Source organism: Gavialis gangeticus, unplaced genomic scaffold, assembly GCF_001723915.1.
Source record: "Gavialis gangeticus isolate Ggan-Ray unplaced genomic scaffold, GavGan_comp1, whole genome shotgun sequence".
In the NCBI taxonomy this organism is placed as follows: Eukaryota; Metazoa; Chordata; order Crocodylia; family Gavialidae; genus Gavialis; species Gavialis gangeticus.
In genome coordinates this window covers 120,229,878-120,251,558 of record NW_017729022.1, presented here as the reverse complement: position 1 = coordinate 120,251,558, position 21,681 = coordinate 120,229,878, and the positions used below count along the sequence as shown (strand labels likewise).

The window sequence follows — 21,681 nt, the reverse complement described above, 5'->3', positions numbered from 1 at the left end:
TCATTTACTTAAAAAAAAAAAAAAAAAAAAAAGGAAAAACACAGAAAATTATTGAAAAATACTCTCTCTCTTTTTTGAAGTTATCTGTTTTCTCATCATTGGAGGAAACACTATCACTGCTTTATCCCGTTTTGATTTTTAATAAAATTCTGTTATTGATTGGTTACAAATATAGGAAATGTGATCTCTTGCTAGTTAAATTTTATCTTAGAGATAATACAGATTTCTCAACATCAGTGAAACTTGCTCTGTAATCATTGTGATGATTTTTATATTTACTAGAATTTTCCCTTTTGTGTTAAGAGCCACATTGCCATTTTCTAGTGATGGACTCGCTTTCAAATATTTATAAAAGAGAATATATGGCCAATTGTCAAATTGCTATGAGAAATTAACTGTTTCGGTCCATCCCTGTGAATCCCTTTTATTTTAAGGTAAATTTTGTTAGAGGAAGAACACTTGGCTTGTCAGCTGTTAGCAACAAAATAACAGCCATGAGAGGTGTGTTTTGTTTGCTTGAAGGAATTTGTCAGGAGTCGAAGTTGGAGGAATACTTTTCCTATGGAAAAGAATTTGGTTTTTTCATTTTCAAAACCACAGCTTCATTTTAAGGGTGTGTGGTTAAATTAAATCTGATGACCAATTTTTTCTGTAATAGGAGAAACTTGTAAGAGTCTTGTTTTTTTATAACAGAAAATTAAGGATTTTTCTTTTATTTTTTCTTAGTTTATTTTCTTTATTTGGCAGAAGTTAATTTGTAGTCAGTTTTATTGATTCCATTATATAGTCAGTAAGTTATCTTACCATGCAGTGGATTTCTCAGCTCTGGAAAAGAGAAAAACAGTGCACAAAAAGTAAAGCAAAAAGCCACAAAAACTGTTCATCAAATCTAAAACATTAAAAAGCCCCTAGAGGATCCTAAAAAGAAGTACCCATAGTTTCAAATCCAAACTTAGAGATGCCTTTTATGACTTCAGTTGTGTCAGTCTATCTTGTTGAGGAAACTCTCCTTTGGCCAGTAAGGAGTCTTGGTGTAAGTCCTGATTGAAATGATGGGGCTGCAAAATTGTCTTGGGCTGTTACCTCTTTCCTTGTATTTTTTAGGCACAGTGATTACAAAGTGGTGTCTCCTGCCTTACGAGCAGTTGGGAACATTGTGACTGGGGATGACATCCAGACCCAGGTATAGACTCCATTGTTTTTGGGTTGTAATTCTGTTTGCCTTTTTGGTTAATGAGAGAATTCATAAACCTCTAAATTGCTTTTTTGTTTTGCTTATTACACCATTGTATTTTCTGGTTCTCACCCACATGAGAGTGGTGTCATTGGTTGTAGCCGAGCACGTCACTCTCATGGTTCACTTCAGTCCTGCCCTACAGCTCCCAGGATGAATTTCTGCAGTCATGCTGATACTATTCAATCTTGACATTCAACACTTGCGAGTATTCCTTTTCTGATTCTGTCCCAAGCAAAGGCTAGCTATTATGCTGAATCTTGTACTGGCTTTATGCTGTGGCCTTCTTACCTCTATAGCCTAGTTCAGATTGTCCAACTGCATGCACCCTGCAAGGGGTTAATTTGTAGGGGGTGTGGGGAGCTCCCACCTGGCTGCTCCTCCCCACATTGCAGCAGCAACCAGGGGCTCAAGGCATCTCCTATGGATTTCCATTTCCTGTCCCTGCCCCAGGAGCCCATGGCAATGTGGTTCAGCTGGGGGGCTGAAGATGGAGGCCCCGGCGTCTTGGTGGAACAGTGCAGCAGGAATTGCATGTGCTGTGTGCAGACCTTACTGGTGTGGCCCATGTGGTGTGCAGCCCCCAGCTGCTTGGAAGTTTTTATAGTCCTGGCCTCATTGAAATATTAATATTTACTTTCTAATCTTTGCAAAGTTGCAACTCAGGTTCCTAGCCCAGAGTTTAGTTTGTTAACACTGACCTTATGTTATTATGCATGGGACTATTTCTTTTGTAATATCACCTTTAACCCTGTTAGATTCATATTGGGTAAGAAGATTGGTGAATAACAACTAGATGTTCTCTGCTTATATTCTTCATTATGAGTGAGATTGTTTGTATACATTTTCTAATCTTGTTTTTTATGTTCTGTTGCTGAGAGCTACATTAGCACCATGTGCTTTATCACTTGTTTCGATGGCATGTAAATTTGCCATAAAATTATTTTGAGATCAGGTTTGATATACATGATTCCTTAGTTTCGTAGAAATTAAGGTCAAAAGGGGAAGTAGTCCATCTCATTTGAACTCCTTGTATATTCCAAGTCACTAAATATCATGCAAATTTCCCAGAAATTTCAGTTAAAGCATCATATGAAAGTAGTGCTGGAAGGGACCTGGCAAGATCATCTAGGCAGGATCATCCCTGACTAAACCATCCCAGTCAAGTCTCTCTCTAACCTGCTCTTAAAAACTTCCAGTAATGGAGATACCACAATTTCTCTAAGTAACCTGTTCCAGTGTTTGACCCACCCTCATACTCAGAAAGTTCCTCCTGATCTCCAACCTAAATTTCCCGTGCTGTAGTTTGAGGCCTGTGCTCTTACACCTGTCCCCTACAGTTACAGAGAAAAGCCCATCTCTGTCCCTTCTGTAATCATCCTTCAGGGTGATCAAATCCCCCTTCAGCTTTCTCTCCTCCAAACTAAATAATCCTAGTTCTTTCAGTCTTTCCTCATAAGTCTTGCCTCCCAGCCCCCCTAGTCATCTTTGCTATGTGCTGGGCTCTTTCCAAGCTGTTTACAACCTCTTTGAAGTGTGGGGTGAAAAACTAGATACAGTACCACAGGTGAGGCTTCACCACTGCTAAATAGAGTGGAAGAATTACTGCCCTTGATTTGCAAGTGCTGCTTCCACTAGTACAACCCAGAATGCTGTTGGCTTTTTTTGCAACAAGAGCACACCATTGGCTTATATTAAGCTTATGGTCTACTTCAGGGATGCATAACCTCCAGCCTATGGTGCAGCCCACAAAGCTGGAGTGAACGGGTTGTCACAGCACATCAGCATAGGTGAATGTTTCTGCTGCTTTCTCTCTCCTTTCCCCTGCTGATTATTCTGGGCATAATCTAACATGTTTTCTATACCCTTTCCCCTAGGTAATTTTGAATTGTTCAGCCCTCCAGAGTTTACTGCATTTGTTAAGCAGCCCAAAGGAATCTATTAAAAAGGAGGCATGTTGGACAATATCTAACATAACAGCTGGAAACAGAGCCCAGATCCAGGTAACCTACACAACTATGGGTTTTGTCTTCTGATCTTGGAGAAACACCTATAAAGTGGCATTCCATTTATATACTTTAAAATAGAGGTAGAAGGAGGCTATGAGCCTTACACAGGTGAATGTTTTGACAACCCAGCCATCTCTGTAATAGAATTCAGATTCTTAAAGCTTAGAAACTTTATCAGGTTTCAGAAATAAAGGGTGAAGAGTTATGCCAGGAGTAAGAGGGCTGACTGGCTAACCCTAAGAAAAACAGCTTTGCCACTGTTTGCCATGATTTCTCTTGTATCCCGTTTTTAATTACATATGGAGTTTTACAGGTGTTACATCTGCTGTTTATTTCTGCTGTTTTTGCTTCTCTGCCAGAGTCCTGAGGAAGGGCTATCTCCCACAAAAATCCTTGTCTCTGGCAGCTTTGCTATATACAATCTGGGGAATAAAATCTCATCACCAAAAATTAAATTTTCATCTCAACACCCAGTATAGTTAGGTCCTCCCAAACAAGAAAGGAATGCTTTCACCCTTCTAATTTACTGAATATAATGATAGCCAGATTTTAAACACACACAATCCTATGTTTTCACCACCAAACCTGGAAGTTGATTCTGTAAAACACTTAATGAATTTTCTTAGATTTCACACCAGTGAACCATTTTACCTAGTTTAGGCTGTCCAAATTCAAAACAGTTGTTACTAGGATAGTCTCTTTGAGAAGACCACTTCCATAACCATCAGCTTTTCTAGTCTTTTTGTCTTCAGTGCTAGAGAATATAGGAGTAGACAGCAATTTCAGTCCCCTGTATATCAGTCTGTGCACTGGAATTCCCTTGCCATGGCAGAGCAGACAGACCAGATCCTCATAGCTTGGGTTTTTGGCCCTCTCTTAGACCAGTGGTCCTCAACCTTTTTAGACTCCAGGGACCCCTTGGACAATGTCACATCTTGGCTTTCTACTACAGAAAAATAATAGAGCAATCCTTTTTTTTTGCAGTGGACTCAGAAAGACCACAGCAGGTCAGAATGTTTTTGACACCATGGATTCCTGTTTGAAATAGGACTTAATCTCTGGGTTTATCTTGTGAATCATGTGTACTTGTTTGCACACCTTACATTGCGAATATTGCACAACAGTCTTACAAAAATTTCACAGCACCCCAGGGTGCCATCACTTTCTTAGGTGGTAGAACTCCTAGAATTCTTTGACTCCATATGGCAGACTGCAGGCCAACCTTTGTAGCAGTTTCACAAACTTTCAGGAGATATTTAACTAACTACTTTTTTCTTCATTGGCTTTGTGGTTTTCCCTTCAAAACTGATAGGGCTCCATGTCTTTGTTTTTATTTGACTTTGTGGGAGATTTGGAAGGATGCCATTTTGCTTCCTTGTGTTCCCCCTCAGAAACGGCAGGCAGACAGCAGGCTGAATTCAAAATAACTCCTGCCTGACCAATACTAAGACTGAACAGACTGACAGAAGTTCCCTTCACTGAGTCAGAATAAGTTATATGGCTCTAAAGCCCTCTCCTTTCCCATTCTCACTCTCCTTCCTCCCAGCATACACTTATACATAGGACCCATATTTCCACAGCTTCTAGAAAACTCAGGGAAGTTTAACTAAATCACTCAGGAAGGTGAGGTCATCCCTGGAACTGAAAGAAGAAACACCAGCTCCTAGTCAATATGAAGGCAAGATCCATGCAGAAATGAGTGAGAACTGGAAAGCACCCCTCAAGTCTTTCTCTGCCATAAAAGATGACACATCCTGCAGCCCTTCTAATGCAGATGAAGCATTTGTGTTCAGTGGCTCTGGTTAATTTATCCCAGTGGTCTTCAACTTCTTTAAAGTGAAGATCACTTTTTGAAGTAAAGGGCAAGAAAGGATCTACTGCACCTCCCACACCCCACCACCCTGCCCAGCAGGTCAGTCTGGGGGGTCCTGGGGGCAGATCGAGGCCCCCACAGTGAAGGAGGGAGTGGGGCAGGGGTGAGTGGGGCCCTGACCAGGCAGGTGGGTCGGGCTGGGGGAGAATCAGAGCTTGGGTGGCTTGTCCAGGTGTGCGGGTGGGCTCCTGGCAGAGGGCTGGAGGGCACGTGCCCCCCCCCAGTCTGTGTGCGGGGCGAGGTGGGTGCTGCTGTGTGAGGGGGCTGCTGCTGTGCCCCAAGCCATCAGGGGTCTGACCTGGCCTGACTGGGCCCCCACTCAACCAGTGGCAGGGAGTGCAGAGGGGGATCATCCCACTCACCCAGCTCCAGTGGCAGAGGGCATGGCTCAGCTCAGCCACATGCGTCCTGCCGCTCTTATGTCCTGCCACTCCTGGACTCTGTCGCTGCTGCTCCCCATGTGTGTCCCACTATTCCCAATCATGGAGCCTATGACAGTCGATTTCATTCCCCGCAGACCGAGAGAGACTGTCACAGGCTCCCTGATCAACCAGTTGATCAGGTTGCCCAAAAAAACACTAAAGAAAGAAAAACTTGGAAAATTAATTGTTTGGTTCTGGTTTGTGGGAGTATGAGTAAGAGGTAGTGTATCACAGGACCTATGGGTTTTTTATTATTCTCCCTTAGATTTTGCTGCCAAGGCTTCCTTAGTAAAGGGGATAGTCATTCTGCTGGAGGTGTACTCCTGCCCAGACAAAGTCATATCACTCAAACTAGACTTCAGGTATAGCAGTCTCAGCCCTAAGAGTATTGGGTGTGCTGTCTCTGATAGTGGATATATTTACTAGGTAGGCTGTTGTGAGCATATCAGAAAAGAAAAAAAAAAGGGTGGGGGGTGGGGAGAGGCAGGGAGAACCCCTTGACAACATTTGCTTTTTAAACTATTTCCCTGGAAGTTTTTCAAGACTGATACTTCTCAGACTCTGACTTGCTGTTCATTCAGACCTTCTAAATATTTGTTCTGTGGGCAACTACTTGATGGAATTGCATTACAGGCTAAATTACATCTTTCCAAGTATTTTGTTGGTAAGGTCTTAGGGGAAGTGTAGAGGCAAAGTAGTCACTAGCCTTTTGGCAAGGGAAACAGCTTCTCCTTCCAATAAAGTAATCTTTAAGCTACTTTATCTTGGCAGGTCTTTTAATGGGAAGCTGCTGCTCCCCCAAATGAGGTTACACATTAGGTGAATTGGAAGACCAAAGAGAGGATACCCTGCAAAAGAGTGTGGCCTCAAAAGGTTTTCTTCTTTTTGAGGTTTCCTGAATCTGGTCAGATTCTGAAGTACCCTCTGATGGGTACTTCAGAATGGATCCTCATCTGGGTGTGAAACAACCTCAGAAAATGCTTGCTTGAGAAAATCAGGAGGATTCAGTATTAGAATTCAGTATCCATGCTGTCCTAGGGATGAGCTCATCCTTTTCCAAAGAACACTAAAGTAAACCAACACTGGCAACAAGATCTGTCAGAGAGGAAAGCTGCAGTAGCCCTACTTTAGTGGTACAACCAATATTCTCTTACATGCAAGTGGCTCATATATATAAATTGGATTAGTTTCTTAAGTACTAGAAACTCAGTTAAGTTTCCAAGAGATCTGTCAAGCTAAGTGTGGCCTCTGTTCCATCCACTAATATAAAATGGCAACTCCTGTGTTGTATAGATTGTGGCTTACAGGAAAAGACCTGGCAGACCTTCCCTCTCTATTCCATTTACTTTACCCCACAGCCAGCAGTAGTACTGTGGGGAAAACCCACTTTGCACATGCCATCTATATATGGGAGGGCAGTTGATTCCTTAGTTTCAAGAACTGAAGTAGCCTCTCTCATCACTGAAATGATGGAATCTGGTCCATGGAGGAAGACATACTTTGGACAGGGTACAAGTCTTTTGTTTTGAAGTTCAAACAGAAATGATGGTGCACAGTCTGTTTCAGTTCTCTGGTCTCTCAAGAAGTCTATATGTGGATTAGTATTCCAGAGGGAAACACAAACATTTTATCCATGTAACATTTTTTTCTGAAGCTTGAGGATATGAAATAAAGCTCGTGGAAATTGCCTTTAGATACTGGAAAGTCACCTAGAGAATTCTTAGGTTTTGCTATGTCAAGGAACATTTTCAACAGAGATGGTACTAATTGGCAGAGAGGGAGGAGCCTTACCTACTCTGGGACCTCAAAAATAACCCCCAGTTACTGCTGCAGCTTGGTCTGTATGCAGCAGTCAGATGTAGCAGTCTATTTATGTAATTGGTTAAGCTTATATAACACATTCCCAGACAAATCAGATTCTTAGAGGAATGAGGCATTAAGGCAAACACTGTCAGCCTCTAGGGTTTCTTTAGTTTGTTTGTTTGTTTCATGAACACAACGTTGGGTTTGGGGAGAAGGGAAGGATTGTTGGAGGGTGTTGTTTGTTTGTTGTTTGTTTGTTTGTTGTTTGTTTGTTTGTTTGTTTGTTTTTAAAGAAAAACTTGTAAAAAAAAAAAAATCCCGTTCTTCATTTTCCTTGCTGCCAAATAATGTAAACTGCATTGTTGATCAAGTTTTGCAAGGAAAATTATTTGTTTTGTATAGAAACCAGACTATAACTTTTGAACTTAAAAAAATAACTTTTCAGAAAGTTGTGTGTTTGAATGTAGGGGTTTAGTATTTATTTACAATGGAGGTCTCTCTTACAAGATAAACATTGTAACTGCACTTGTTCAAGTTTACAAATGATTTATCTGGAGGCTAATATATCCAGCGTAGGTAAGCCTTTAGAATCGCATAGGTACCCTGTCACCAAACTTTGCTATCACTCTCACAGTAATGAGCCTCTTAAGGCAAGCCACATTCCTTTTAGCCAACTTCTTGCCGAGTGAAAAATGAAATAGATCTGTAAACTTAATCTCTGGCTGCTTGCCTCACCCATATTCATTAACAAACAAATAGCTACGTTTAGTGTCAGTTAAGATTGCCTTGGGTCACACATCCCTCCATCCATACTCTCTGTAAAGTATGGAAATATGAAGCCAAAGGGAAAGACCTCTGTATCAATTTCCACTTCCTTTTTGCCTATGCTTGCTGGTAACGCACTCCAAAGATTTTTCACTTCCATTTCCAAAAGATACCAAGAAGCAGAATGTACCTTGTCTTTATCATATTCACCCTTTAACATAAAATTTTAATGAAATCAATAACTTCCCAAATGCATGAAATGTGACAGCCAGTTGTGCTGATTATTGTCTATAATTGATATAAGATCTTATGAAGTTGCTGTTCATTTTTTGTTGAAGGTGGAAGTGAAAGCTTTCTAAGTGCGTTATCAACAGTGACGTAAGCAATAGAATGGAAAGGTGGAATGGAATGCAGGAGTCTCCCATGTTTATTTCCATGCTTTTGAGGTTTTGGGTGGACGGGTATGTCCTGATGCAACCTTAATTGTCACTAAGCATAGTTTTTGTTTGTTAATTTCCTAGTTTGTATGCAGCTTTGCTGTACTTCAGTGGATAGCTTTTCCAGAGTCAGGGAGAAGGGGAGCTGGACCTACCTGGGACTCAGGAGGAGAAACTGCACTGCTGAAGCTAATCCTGACTGTCAACCCTTCTGGAGGGTATGAAAGACTGACATGCCTCAGTGAATTTCTTTGTCTTATACTTTAACTCTTTTAAAAGTTACTGAAAGCAGATATACCAAGAACATTCATTCTTTCTTAGCTGTGATGATATAACCAATCTGTCAGCTTCAGGGAGCTGCCAGGAAGGAATCTGTCATCATTCACTTCCACAAATGCATCTTAGGTACTCATGGGCACTCTACTCCTAGAAATTAGATACATCCAGATGCAGTAGCAGCAGTAGGTTGCATGCTTGCGTTCCACCAGCAACTCTGCCTTTTCTACTCCCCCTTCTTCTGGGTGCTCTACCTTTCCTTTCAAATCTGCTAGTATGCAACAACTATAGATATAGTAGATACCATCATGGCCAACACTAGAACCTCCAGAACAAAAAGATCATTAATGATTGTGCTAAAGAAAAAACTGTTAAGTCAAGAGATGTCACGAGCTCTCATTCTCTGTGAACTGCGTATAAAAAGCATGGGATACAATATACATTGATCAGTGGAGTACACACTCAAATGTGAAACATGTACTTTGGTGATTCACAACTTAAGTATGATAAATCTGAACAGTAAGTACAAATTTATGTTTACCGGGCCATAAAATTATTTTCTAGTCACTTATTGAATATAGGTGTTCAGGAATTCTGGATTTAATCCCAGACTCTAGAAGAGTGCAGTTTATTGTATTGTAATTTAGAGGATGTAATAGGTTGACTAAAACCTTTTCAGTAATTCTGAAGGACATTGCAGTGCAGTGAATGAAACTGGGATTTCCTGTGTTTCACACTTGAACATTATTTCTGATGGTCTGTAGTAATCTTGTAAGAGTTGTTGGGTAGCTTGCTTAAAAATGTGTTACAGTTCATGGGTATAGGTTGTAGCTGCGTTGGTCTAAGGACATAGGCACACAGTGTTCTTTGGGTAAGTTTGATATCTTGTATTAGACCAACTCAAATAGTTGGAAACATTCTTCTTAGCAAGCTGTAGGGTGTAAATACCCTTTTTCAGGCTGAGGAAGCATCTGCAGTTGGGGTGTGCTCTTCCTGGGTGAAATGAATAGTCAAGAAGCTAGAGGCTGGTATGCGTGCAACAAAGCCAGTTAGTGAAGATGTAAATTGAGGAGTCAACGGATGAGAGACAGGTTGGGAGTGGGCGGCGGGGGGGGGCAGGGAATGAATGTAGCTGGTAAGTAGTGGAGAGATACCTGGGGAGTCAGATGTTAGGCAGGTTATAATGTGTCATAAATCCAATGTCTGTATTTAGTCCATGAGTTTTAGTATCCAGGAGGCTGACAAAGTGGAGTTCATTGACTCGTCTGTGAAAGGTGTTTTGTAAATTCCCTTTGAGGATTAGAACTGAGAGATTGGAGAGCAAGAAAGGTTTTCTTGTGAGAAATGTGCCCCCACAGGTCATTGGGTATTCTTGTCTTTGATGCATTTCCAGTGTGCATTCATTCTGTTGCACAGTTGTTGTTTGGTCTCTCCTATGTATTTTCCATCAGGGCATTTGGTGCATTGGATGAAATATATTACATTTCTGGAGGTGCAGCTGTAAGATCCAGGAATGCTGATGGCTCTGTTGTGCAGGGGTGGTGGAGATATGTTGGCAGGTTTTACATTTCTTGTCATGGCAATGTCTGGATCTATTTGGTGTGTTTGGGGTTGTATCCATTTGGTGTGTTTGGGGCTGTAGGAAGCTTGCTTCTTTCTGGTGATGAGGTTAGTGAGGTTTGGTGCTTGTTTGAAGGCTAGGATGAGTGGTTCTGGGAATATATCTTTAAGAATTGGGTTGTCTTTTAGTATGGGTTGCAGTTGTTTGAGGATTTTCTATATAGGTTCCAGGGAGGGGTGATATGTCATAACCAGTGGCGTGTGATTCACTCGTTTTTCCTTCTGTACCATAGCAGTTCTTCACGTGGTATCCAGGCGGCTCTTTCAGTAGTGTGGTCTGTCTCTGGAGGAGCATCTTTGTCAAGTCAAAGCCTTTTTGCGATTTGTGAAGTGACAATCTCAGATGTTCTCAGTGCAAATTCAGTGGTATTGGAGGGCTTGGCTGTATATTACAGCTTTCTGGTGTGTTTAGGCTGATTGCTGGTCCTGTGCAGATATGTATGTTGGTCTGTGGGTTTCTTGCATATCATCGTCTGTATTTTACCATTCTGGATAGTGATCATTGTGTCTAAGGAGGAGACATTGGTGCTGGAGTATTCAAGAGATAGTCAGATGGAGGGGTGATGATTGTTGAATTTCTAATGGAAATCAATCAGAGATTACAGGTTTTCAGTCCAAATGATGAAGATGTAATTGATATAACTTAAGTACAGCAAGAGTTTGATGGTGCAGTCCTTGAGGAATTCTTCTAGGTGGCTCATAAAAAGCATACTGTGGTTTTTATACTGTGACATACTGTGGGGCCATTTTAGTGCCCATGGTCTGGAGGGAAGTGTTCATTGTTGAAACTGGAGTTCTTGTGTGTGAGGATGAAATGTATACGGTCAGTAATATCTTTGGGTCTGTATGCTGAGTTATCAACTTGCTCTTGTAGGTATGTAAGGCAGGCTTGGATGCCATCCTGGTGTGGGATGTTGGTATATAAGCTAGTAACATCCATGGTGGCTTGGAGGGTGTTGCTGGGAAGGTGGTCATTGTTTTTAAGTTTTTGTAGAAGGTCTGTAGTATCTTTGACAAAACTTGCTCTCTGGGTGATAAGCGGTTTTAGGATTGATTTAGATGAAATCTAATGTTTCCTCAGTTAGGGTTCCATGGTTGGATATGATAGGTCTGCCAGGGTTCCCTTGTTTGTGGATTTTAGGGAACATGTAAAAAGTCCCTGGGTTAGGTGGGGGGTGAGGGAGGGGAATTGGGGTCTGTAGGTTTTTTGTAGTTCTGATAGAAATGATTTGATGGTAGTTTTGAGGTGAAAAGGATCTTCCTGTAGGATCTTCCTGTACTTCTTTGTAGTAGGTGGTGTCAGAAAGTTGTTTGTTGGCTTCGTTTATGTAGTCATTATGGTTAAAGATGACTGGCTTCTCCTTTATCTGCTTGTTTTATTACTATTTGGTGGTTAGATCTTAGGGATTCTATGGCCTTCTTTCTGATAGGGAGAGTTTGTTATGGTGGTGTGTGTTGTTGATTATTTAATTGGTCATTCTTTCCCTGAAGCAGTCAATATAGCAGTCAAAGTTAGAGTTTCATCCACTGTGAGGTGTCCAATCTGATGTTTTTTGGATTTTTGGGTTTGATCTTTTCTTCAGTGTTGTCAGAGGATGAATTGCTGTTGGAAGTGGATTCGTTTTGGTTGTGTAGATATTCCTTGAGGCAGAGGCACTGGAAGAATTCTTCTAGTTCTCCACAATGAAGTATTTTATAGTTTTACAGTTAATGGGCTTAACTGATGGAAATGATAAAGTATGTGATCATATACACAGCTGTTCTGGGATATGAACTTTGAATTTTTGGTATCTGAGTCCTGAGTGTAGATGATTTATATGAGAACAGTACCTTGTCATATTTAATGGACTTGGTGCCGTAGAGATTTGCAAGAATCATAGAAACATTTCTAATAAAGGGAGAACTGATGAAAGGGAGAAGAAAACTTCTGATTTTGAAGAATCATAAAAAAGCAGCCCTGGAAGGGGACCTCAGGAAATCACCTACTCCCAACCCCCTACTCAGGGCAGGATCATCCCTGTCTAAAGCATCCCAGCCAAGTGTCTCTGTGTAACCAGTTCTTAAAAACTTTGCAAACAGCCCTCACATGCAACTGCCAAGTATACTACTTGAAACAAAAAAAACCCCTACTTTAACTTGCCACAGGTGAAGCAGTGCAATGAAGGTACTGTTAGTGTCCTGCTACCGCAACAGCAGGAAGTAGTTTGTTAATGGTCTTTCATCGGTCCCGTGGGACACCCCTGCCCATTATGGGACAGGGGGTCCTGGGTGAGGGAGATTCCCTGCTCACCATCAATGCTGACCTTGTGAAGGAACACCTTGAGAGGCTGGACACGTTCAAGTCGGCTGGCCCTGACAATCTACACCCCAGGGTACTCAAGGAGCTGGCAGGCATCATAGCTCAGCCCCTGGCATGGATCTTTGAGAACTCCTGGTGTTCTGGTGTAGTGCCTGAAGACTGGAAGAAGGCCAATGTGGTGCCTATCTTCAAGAAAGAGAGGAAAGTGGATCCGACAAACTACAGGCCCATCAGCCTGACCTCTGTCCCAGGGAAGGTCTTAGAAAAGATTATTAAAGAGACCATTCTTAACGGACTGGCTCACGGCAACATCCTGAGGGATAGCCAGCACGGGTTTGTTGCAGGTAGGTCTTGCTTTACCAATTCTATTTCCTTTTATGACCAGGTGATCGATCACCTGGACAAGGGAGAAGAAATTGATGTTGTATATCTTGACTTCAAAAAAGCCTTTGATCTGATATCCCATGATCGCCTCTTGGCAACCACGATCTGCTGGCTGGGGAATTGGCTCCATTGTCAGACCCAGAGGGTGGTGGTTGATGGAAGTCAATCGTCATGGTACCCTGTGACCAGTGGGGTCCCCCAAGGCTCTGCCCTTGGACCCATATTGTTCAACATCTTCATTAACGATATGGACACTGGAATCAGAAGTGGACTGGCTAAATTCGTCGATGATACCAAACTCTGGGGTAAAGCATCCACACTGAGGATAGGAGGGTAATCCAGGCTGACCTTGACAGGCTCAGGAAATGGGCAGACAAGAACCTCATGGTGTTTAACACCGAAAAATGCAAGGTTCTCCACCTTGGAAGGAAAAACCTACAGCATCCTTATAGGCTTGGCAGTGCTATGCTGGCTAGCACTACAGATGAAAGGGACTTGGGGGTCATGATTGACCACAAGATAAATATGAGCCTTCAATGCGATGCTGCAGCTAGTAAAGCGAGCAAAATGCTGGCTTGCATCCATAGATGCTTCTCAAGCAAATCCCAGGACATCATTCTCCCGTTGTACTCAGCCCTGGTGAGGCCACAGCTGGAGTACTGCGTCCAGTTTTGGGCTCCACAATTCAAAAAGGATGTGGAGAAGCTTGAGAGAGTCCAGAGAAGAGCCACATACATGATCAGAGAGGTCAGGAAAACAGACCTTACGACGACAGGCTGAGAGCTATGGGACTCGTTAGCCTTAAAAAGCGCGGGCTCAGTGGTGATCTGATGGCCACCTATAAGTTTATTGGGGTATTCACCAGGATCTGGGGGAATGATTGTTCACCCAAGGGATGACAAGGTCTAACGGTTATAAACTCCTGCAAGACCGTTTCAGGCTGGACATAAGGAAGAATTTCTTCACTGTCCAAGCCCCCAAGATCTGGAATAACCTGCCAGCGGAGGTGGTTCAAGCACCTACATTGAACACCTTCAAGAGAAATTTGGATGCTTATCTTGCTGGGATCCTATGACTCCAGCTGACTTCCTGCCCCTGGGGCAGGGGCTGGACTCGATTTTCCGAGGTGCCTTCCAGCCCTAATGTCTATGAATCTATGAACATATGCTCAACAGATTCAAAGAAAAGAGCTGTAATCCCTGCTACAGAAGAAGGCAAAAGCTCCCATAGTCTATGCTGATCTGATCATGGGGTAAAATTCCTTTCTGATACCGGATATGGGAATCAGTCTGATCATAGACGACCCAAGCAGAGAGCGAGGCCTGGGGCAAATTGGCCTGTGCAGGGCCCCACCCTCGGGTGGGAGGAAGCCGGCAGTGGATTTGGTGGGAAGGGGGGAGGGGCGGCATGCACTAGGCAATGGACGTGCTGGATTTGGCAGGGGAGAGGGGTGCCAGGTGGCCGGATGTGAAGCCGACAGCAGCACAGAGTGGCAGTGGTCGCTCCGATTCGCCCCTCCCCCCCAGGGACAGCCCTGAGTTTGATTCTGAGTTGGAGGAACCTCTTGTTTTTGGTTGTTATTTGTTTAGGTTTGTTTTTTTTTTTAACTCCTAGCAGGAACATTAATGTATGCCAGTCCCCAGTTTTTCTGTAGCCAACACATAATGCTTCCTAGGAAGGCAGAAAAAATGCTGACAGGAGCAAGAGGAGGAAAACCCCTTCTTTCCTGGTTCCATATGGCAACCATCAAACCCAGAAACTTGGGATAACCAGGCAATCTTCACTCTGCAGTGCAACCTGGAGGTTGTTCCACAACAGCAAAACACTGACCACCTTTGTTCATGTTCTTTACATACAGCAAGTTAAGGGGTTATGGCTTATCATTGTGTGATAGGATTGACTGTAGGTTTAGTGATGGGTTACACAAGGATTTGTATTGGATGCAGCTGTGGACCTGATCCTGCCTCATGCAGGGAATTGGCCTAGATGACTTGCACAGGTCCTTTCTAGCCCTACTTCTGTATGAGTCTACATCACATATCCTTATTGTACAGTCAGAACTCCTTTTTTATATCATCCTATCCCCTCCATAAATTTATCTCAGTTTTTTTAATTTTCTTGCATAACCAAGTTGATTTGCCACCTTGTCTGAAGTTCAAAAAAATGCTCTTGTATATGTGTATGTGCACAGAATAAGCAGCAAATACATGGACAAAGAGAATTCACCCTTAATTATAAGCCCATCATTCAGTTCCATGTAAAACCATGCTTCTCTTGAATATTATTTCTATCCAGTGTGGAACTTTATGCTTAAGCATGTCAATCATATTCCTGAGGGTGTCAAAAATGGAAGTCGCTCTGTGTTTATATTTTGTAAATAATGCAAATCCTAGGATGCCTGTCCTGGTATAGTGTTGTAGGATTCTACTCTTCCAGTTCACAAATTTACATGACTAGTACATTTATCTTGACCCTTTGCTTTTTAATGCACTTCTCCATTTTATTAACTTTAATAATTTCATCCATATAGAGAGATCATTAGTCAGGTTAGTCTGAAGTCAGGCAGAAGGTAGGGCAAGTTGGCACTTCTAGAGACTTAAGTGGTTCAGAAAGGCATGAGCTTTTGTAGGCAACAGCCTACTTTTAGATATTATATCCACATATAAGGAGTCCATACTGTTATCTTATGAAACTGGTAAAGGTTTTTTGAGTATTGTTAATGGTAGTCTACATTACTATCTTTTTTTTAAGATACAGTCTATTTTGTGAGTGTAGGACTGTGCTTTTACCATTCTTTAATTTTTTTCTTCTAGCTCTTCTGATTGAAGAAAATTCTGCTTGCTTTTGTTCCCACTGAAAAAGTCCAGTAATGGGAACACTAGTGCAGGGTTTAACTTGCTTGTCTGTGTCAAAGGCACACTGCTAGATAGCCTTGTCATGAGTAGGTTTGGACAACAGAAGGAACTGCTAGCACCATCTCTACGTTGACACTCCATTGTTGCTGTCAATTGGAGCTTAATTGGACCTTCAAAATCTAATGATGCATATTTAATGTCAGCATGAACTATTTTGTTGTGATCCTGCTTACATGCTTATCCTACAAATTCACTCTGTTCCTACATGCCAAAAACCATAGCTGTTTCTACCCATTTATATAAAACATGTGAAACAAAGAAACATTTTAATATTTTCCTCTAAAGATTTTTGCCATATGATACAGGAAAATGTAGATGCAGTAGAAAATAATAGTACCATCAGGAAAAATAATATAGGTTTTTTTTATTAACTTGATTTATGTTTAATTTGGTTCAAAATGTGTTTGTTTATAGTCTTCTAAGCTGCTACAGAATCATCAGTCTGCCACGCTATAGTAATATAGAGCACAAGGAAGCATACTACATTTGCACATGGTCCTGGTTGTACAAGAGTTTTTGCAAGATAATGATACAATGCACAGAATTTTGTGTAATATCTGTGTCATGGGCTCAAATCTTCCATGCTTATGCATAACTTTAAAGTGATTTTGTTTTCAAAAGCTTGAACATAATAGTTTAGCCTTTTTAAAGACCAATGTATTTGGAAAGAATCTTGCAATTTAAAAACACTAGTTTTGAACATCTTTTATGCTTCTGGAATGAGATAAAAACTTTGGGCATTTATACACATAATGCCTGGAGGGAGGTGGGAAGGCTTTAATTAGAGTGGCTCCAAGAGCCACTCTAAAGTTCCTGGAGCATTTCAATCTCTGTGCTGAAAAATGGTGGCAAAGGGCACTTTTATCTAAATCTTGTCGAATGAACTTTAGTTAAAGTGCCCCCGCCACCATTTTTCAGCCTGGGGACACTGATGCACGAAATGCTAGAGTCTGCTCTGATGCACTGTAATTAACATGTCAGAGCAGCCTCACTTCACATTTATAGGTGCCCTGTGGTTTTAGCAGAATTGTTGTTCCTCCATCACAGGGAGTGCCTTGAGCGGATTGATGAAAATAAGTAATTATTTGAAATATTTATGAGGACTTTTTTTGGGCGGTGGGTTGTTTTGTTTTAAGTATATCATATGTGTACTCCATTTATCAATATGCCAGAGGTCTGTTGGCACTGCGTAGGTTTGTATGCAAATTTAAACTGAAATATCCATGCAAAAGTGACTCCTGGCCAGCTTGGTTTCTGCCTGGTTTCAGAATGGGACTTTCCTCATCTCCTTTGCAGTTCATTTCAGATGGTATCTTTGATCCAGGGTTAGAATCTCTACTCTGGAAGGAATTCTCCATAATTATCTGCCTCCATATCTATACAGATAGAATCATAAAAAACTGGGCTAAAAGAGATCTCATGAAGTCATCTAGTCCAACCTGCTCAAGCCAGGATTACCCCTGACTAAAGCCATCCATATTTGTCTAACCTGCTCTTAAGAACTTTTAAGGATGGATAATTCCACAGCTTCTCTGGGTAGCCAGTTCCAATGTTTATTTGCCCTCATGGCAAGAAAACTGTTCCTAATATCCAACCTAAATTTCCCTTGCTGCAGTTTTAAGATCATTGATCCTTGTCCTGTCTACTGAAGCCACAGAGAATAACTCATCACCATCCTCTTTATAACCACCCTTCAGGTATTTGAAGACTATTATCCTCTTCAGGGATATGGGAGACTCCTGCTCTGAAGTCTATCTCTTGCTAGGTCTGGGCTGCCTCCATTTTCCAGACTTAAATACTTGTGTGTGTCCACAGTAGTCTCACATATGTAGCTATATGTGCAACCTGCTGTATCCTTAATCTGTGCACACCCATTTATACTTCCACACTGTATGGATGAGAGACTTGCTGGCTGCGTGGAAGTGATATAGCTAAAAAACTTATATTTAGATATACAGCTAAAAAACTTATATTTAGATATAACAAAGGGAAGAAGAATTCTACCCTTAGTTTCTCCCGTCCTAAGGAGATGAATATTTTCCATTGAAACGGAAATCTATCATCACAGTATTATCATCTCAATATTTTGCATCTTTCAGAGGCTTGTAATTGGAGTGTGTGACTGAAGATACCATAGCTTCAGGAAGAATGTTAAATATGTAGCATGCACCTTTGTTTGGTGTTCCAGGTAGATTTTTCTAAAGACTCTAGTTTTCTCCTTTGAGAAAAGAGAATTTTTTTGATATTCAAGAATATTTTACTAGACTTCCAAAGAACATAATTATTCAGTCATAAAAGTCTACTTCAGTTAAGCCACTCATCAAGGAGGGGAGTGAAAGTAGCCATAATATTGTGCTATATATAATTGGGATAATCAGGATAATACAACTGGGAATATAAGAAGTTGATGTTTGTAGCACTAGGCAAGGCAACAAATGTGCTGGCTTTAAAGTGCTAGGTCAAGGGTTGCAAGATTCCAGGGGGAAATCAAGGGGCCAGGAGCCTTGTGCCACTTGTCCACCAGCCCACTGTTGGCATCAGGAGGTTGACATGGGCTGTCCCTGTCCTGATGCCAACAATCAGCTGACTGTTAGGTTCAGGACCCAGGGCTGCCTAGTACCCATTCTGACAGTCATCTGATTATCAGGATGTGCCACACATTCAGTTAAGTCAAACAAACCATCCACAGAGATGTTCTATGTTATCTTTGTGGCTGGTTGGCCATTTTATGGTGCCATAAATTGGCTGAACATGTCATGGTACTAATTGTGCTGGGGCCCTATTGAACCTTTTGTCTCATTTACTGAACTTCATCCATCCATCCATCCTGTCCAGTGCACTGAATATAGCTTTTATTTATGCCAAATGCATGCATTTGTTCTCCTTTACAAAATTGCTGAAAAGTAATTGCCTTTGTTTGCTTTTAACAATTCTGTTCGGACCTGCATTTAATTATACTGCAATAAATATAAGATGCTGCTGTCATTTGCAAAAGCTGTATGTATGTATCTCAGATATTTTGTCATGATATTGAAAATAAATTAGTTTCCAACTATGAATATTTGTCCATTAATGCAAAAGGCCATTTTCCTAGGGAAAACCACCTTTTACAAACTTGTCTTTTGACTAGTGTTAGTTTGATGTGCCAGACAGTTAACTATCTAAATAGAAAATCTCTAGCTTTGCTTGCTCTGCAGAAGAGAATCTGCTGATGTTTTCATTTTTGTGGAGATGTTCTTTATGTTCCGGGGCCCCATGCAGCATAGACTTGAATGGTAATTGCAGTTATGAACGTAAGCCTAAATATTGCTGAGTGCTCCTATAGAAGGAATATTTCATTTCATTTCATTTTAGAAGGAATCTTCCATTGTTTCTTACATAGCACTGAGATTGGAGTAGACAGCTCAGGACAAAGAAACTGTATGTCTAATAACTGATGCTTTAACCTTATGTGTCATTCCTTTTTGCAGACAGTCATAGATGCCAATATTTTCCCAGCCCTTATAAATATTTTACAAACAGCTGAATTTCGGACAAGAAAAGAAGCGGCGTGGGCAATCACAAATGCAACATCTGGAGGCTCTGCTGAACAGATTAAGTAGGTGGAAATGGAAGTTGTTCTAAATATTTGAATGAACTTAATGCTTATGTGTAAAGTACAACACTAGTTGCTGAAGAGCTGGAAAGCCTTTACCTTGAGTATAGGTATAGTCCAATCAGGCCCAGTTTCTTAAATTTCCCCTTTGGGTGAGAGGCCCTAGAATCCAGGAGTGCTTTAGTCACTGAGTGATGGGACGAGAGAGAGAGAGAGATGGACCTGTGCACCTACTACCTTTCTGGTCCTAACTCTAGGTCTGACATTCATGGATTTGGCCAAGTCTCTTTCTGGGCATCTGAGAATGCTATGTGTGTCCACAAAGGGCTTGCATATGTGGTATGGCTGTTACTATGCATGCCCAGTCTGTGTGACTGCATAGTCACACAGCCAACTGTGTATGTGGTATGCCATCAGGAATAGCATACTAGCTTTACATAAGTGGCATTTTTGGCACATATACAATGAGGATAAAACATTGTATAAACAACCAGATCTGGACACCTAGATGACCAGGAAGGGAATGGACTTTCATTGCTCATTGTCTTGATTCATAGTCCTCTACAAACTGCTAGGCCATGCAACTTCATATAGTATGCAAATGACTGATCTAAATTACTGACCATGCTGTATGTGGTGTTTTGCAGGTATTTAGTAGAACTGGGATGTATCAAACCACTCTGTGACCTTCTTACAGTAATGGATTCAAAGATTGTTCAGGTGGCATTGAACGGTCTGGAGAACATCCTCAGACTTGGAGAGCAGGAATCTAGACGCAGTGGTGCTGGCATTAATCCTTATTGTGCTCTTATTGAAGAAGCATACGGTAAGGGCAAAGTATCTGTGGAGGTCAGGTTAGATGTGCAGTAATCGGGAACCCTTTAATATACAGCAGCTCAGGATTGGTGCTTTAAACTTTCTCGTCATCTTTCTGCCCTTTTGTTCCCTGAAGGATGCCCATGCCCACCCACCAACATGCACCATCTGCTGAGTTAGCACTGCCCATGTTTGATGTAGAGGTTGATCGTATACTTTATTTTTTATGAAGAGCTTTGGCAATGTCCCTCAGCTTCCGTACTCTTCCTCCTCAGTAGATGCAGCTCAAGATAGAGGACTCATTTACTTTAATCTCCCTCTTTCCTTGTTTGCCTGAATACTGCAGACAGCAACCCCCTGCCTTACTTATTTCATGGTTCAGCTCTGTCATTCTCACTTGGGGATCGTAGTAGGCTTTGGTACCACATCATGATGCTTCAGTAACAACTATGTAGATTCAGTGCATCTTTATGTTCTCCTCTGGTTCTGCAGTCTTCCCACTGTGGGAACCTGGTGCTCAGATCCAGCTATCTTGGGTTCTGTTGTGCAGTATATCTAATTTTCCATTCTAATAGTTTTTCTCAAGTCAGGAAAATGATTGCTTATTGTGGATTTGCTAGGTTGTGCCACATACCAGTTTCACTGGCGTCACTGGAGAATTTTGGCTCAACTGGGATATAGTGAAAAATGTAGAAGATTCTGTGGGCCTTTGCTTGGGCAGGACAAGATGTCCTTTTCTTAATTGCCGAATTGCTTAGGGTGAACAGTTGGGCACTGCAGTGTCTGCTTACCTCCCTGTCATATCTGAGAAGCTGACACATTTAAGTGAGGTCCTGGTATGCTTCCTCCATCTGTTTTGGGAAGACATCCCCTCTTCTAGTTTGTTGTTATAACTTGGTTCAGTCGAGGGATGTAGGGGGATGGTTAGGAAGGCCAAGGCAGAGATGGAACAGGGGCTGTACCTTCCCAGATTAAGGACAACAAGAAGTCCTTTTTTAAATACATAGGGAGTAGAAAGAAGGCCCCAGGAAAAGTGGGGCCCTTGCAGGACGAGACAGGGAATCTGGTTGTCACGCCAGACAACAAAGCCAACATATTTAATAACTTCTTTGCCTCTGTCTTCCTCAGTAAGGACCAGAACTGCCACCTCCCTGCTGGGCCCCCTTCGGGCCCTGGGGGAGGCTCACCTGGGCCTAGGGTGAGTGAGGATTTAGTTAGGGAGCTTCTGGAGGG

The 21,681-nt window shown here is 41.7% G+C and overlaps 1 protein-coding gene across 2 annotated transcripts in view; it reads left to right on the top strand.

Annotated features, from left to right (window-relative positions):
• KPNA1 (karyopherin subunit alpha 1) overlaps positions 1-21,681 on the top strand; it is an 88,642-nt gene that overhangs the window by 61,037 nt on the left and 5,924 nt on the right. For both annotated transcript variants that reach the window (XM_019516083.1, XM_019516084.1), the window contains exons 10-13: positions 1,105-1,183; positions 3,112-3,237; positions 19,508-19,635; positions 20,280-20,458. In XM_019516083.1, the coding sequence (XP_019371628.1) occupies positions 1,105-1,183; positions 3,112-3,237; positions 19,508-19,635; positions 20,280-20,458 (512 nt within the window). The remainder of the gene's footprint in view (positions 1-1,104; positions 1,184-3,111; positions 3,238-19,507; positions 19,636-20,279; positions 20,459-21,681) is intronic.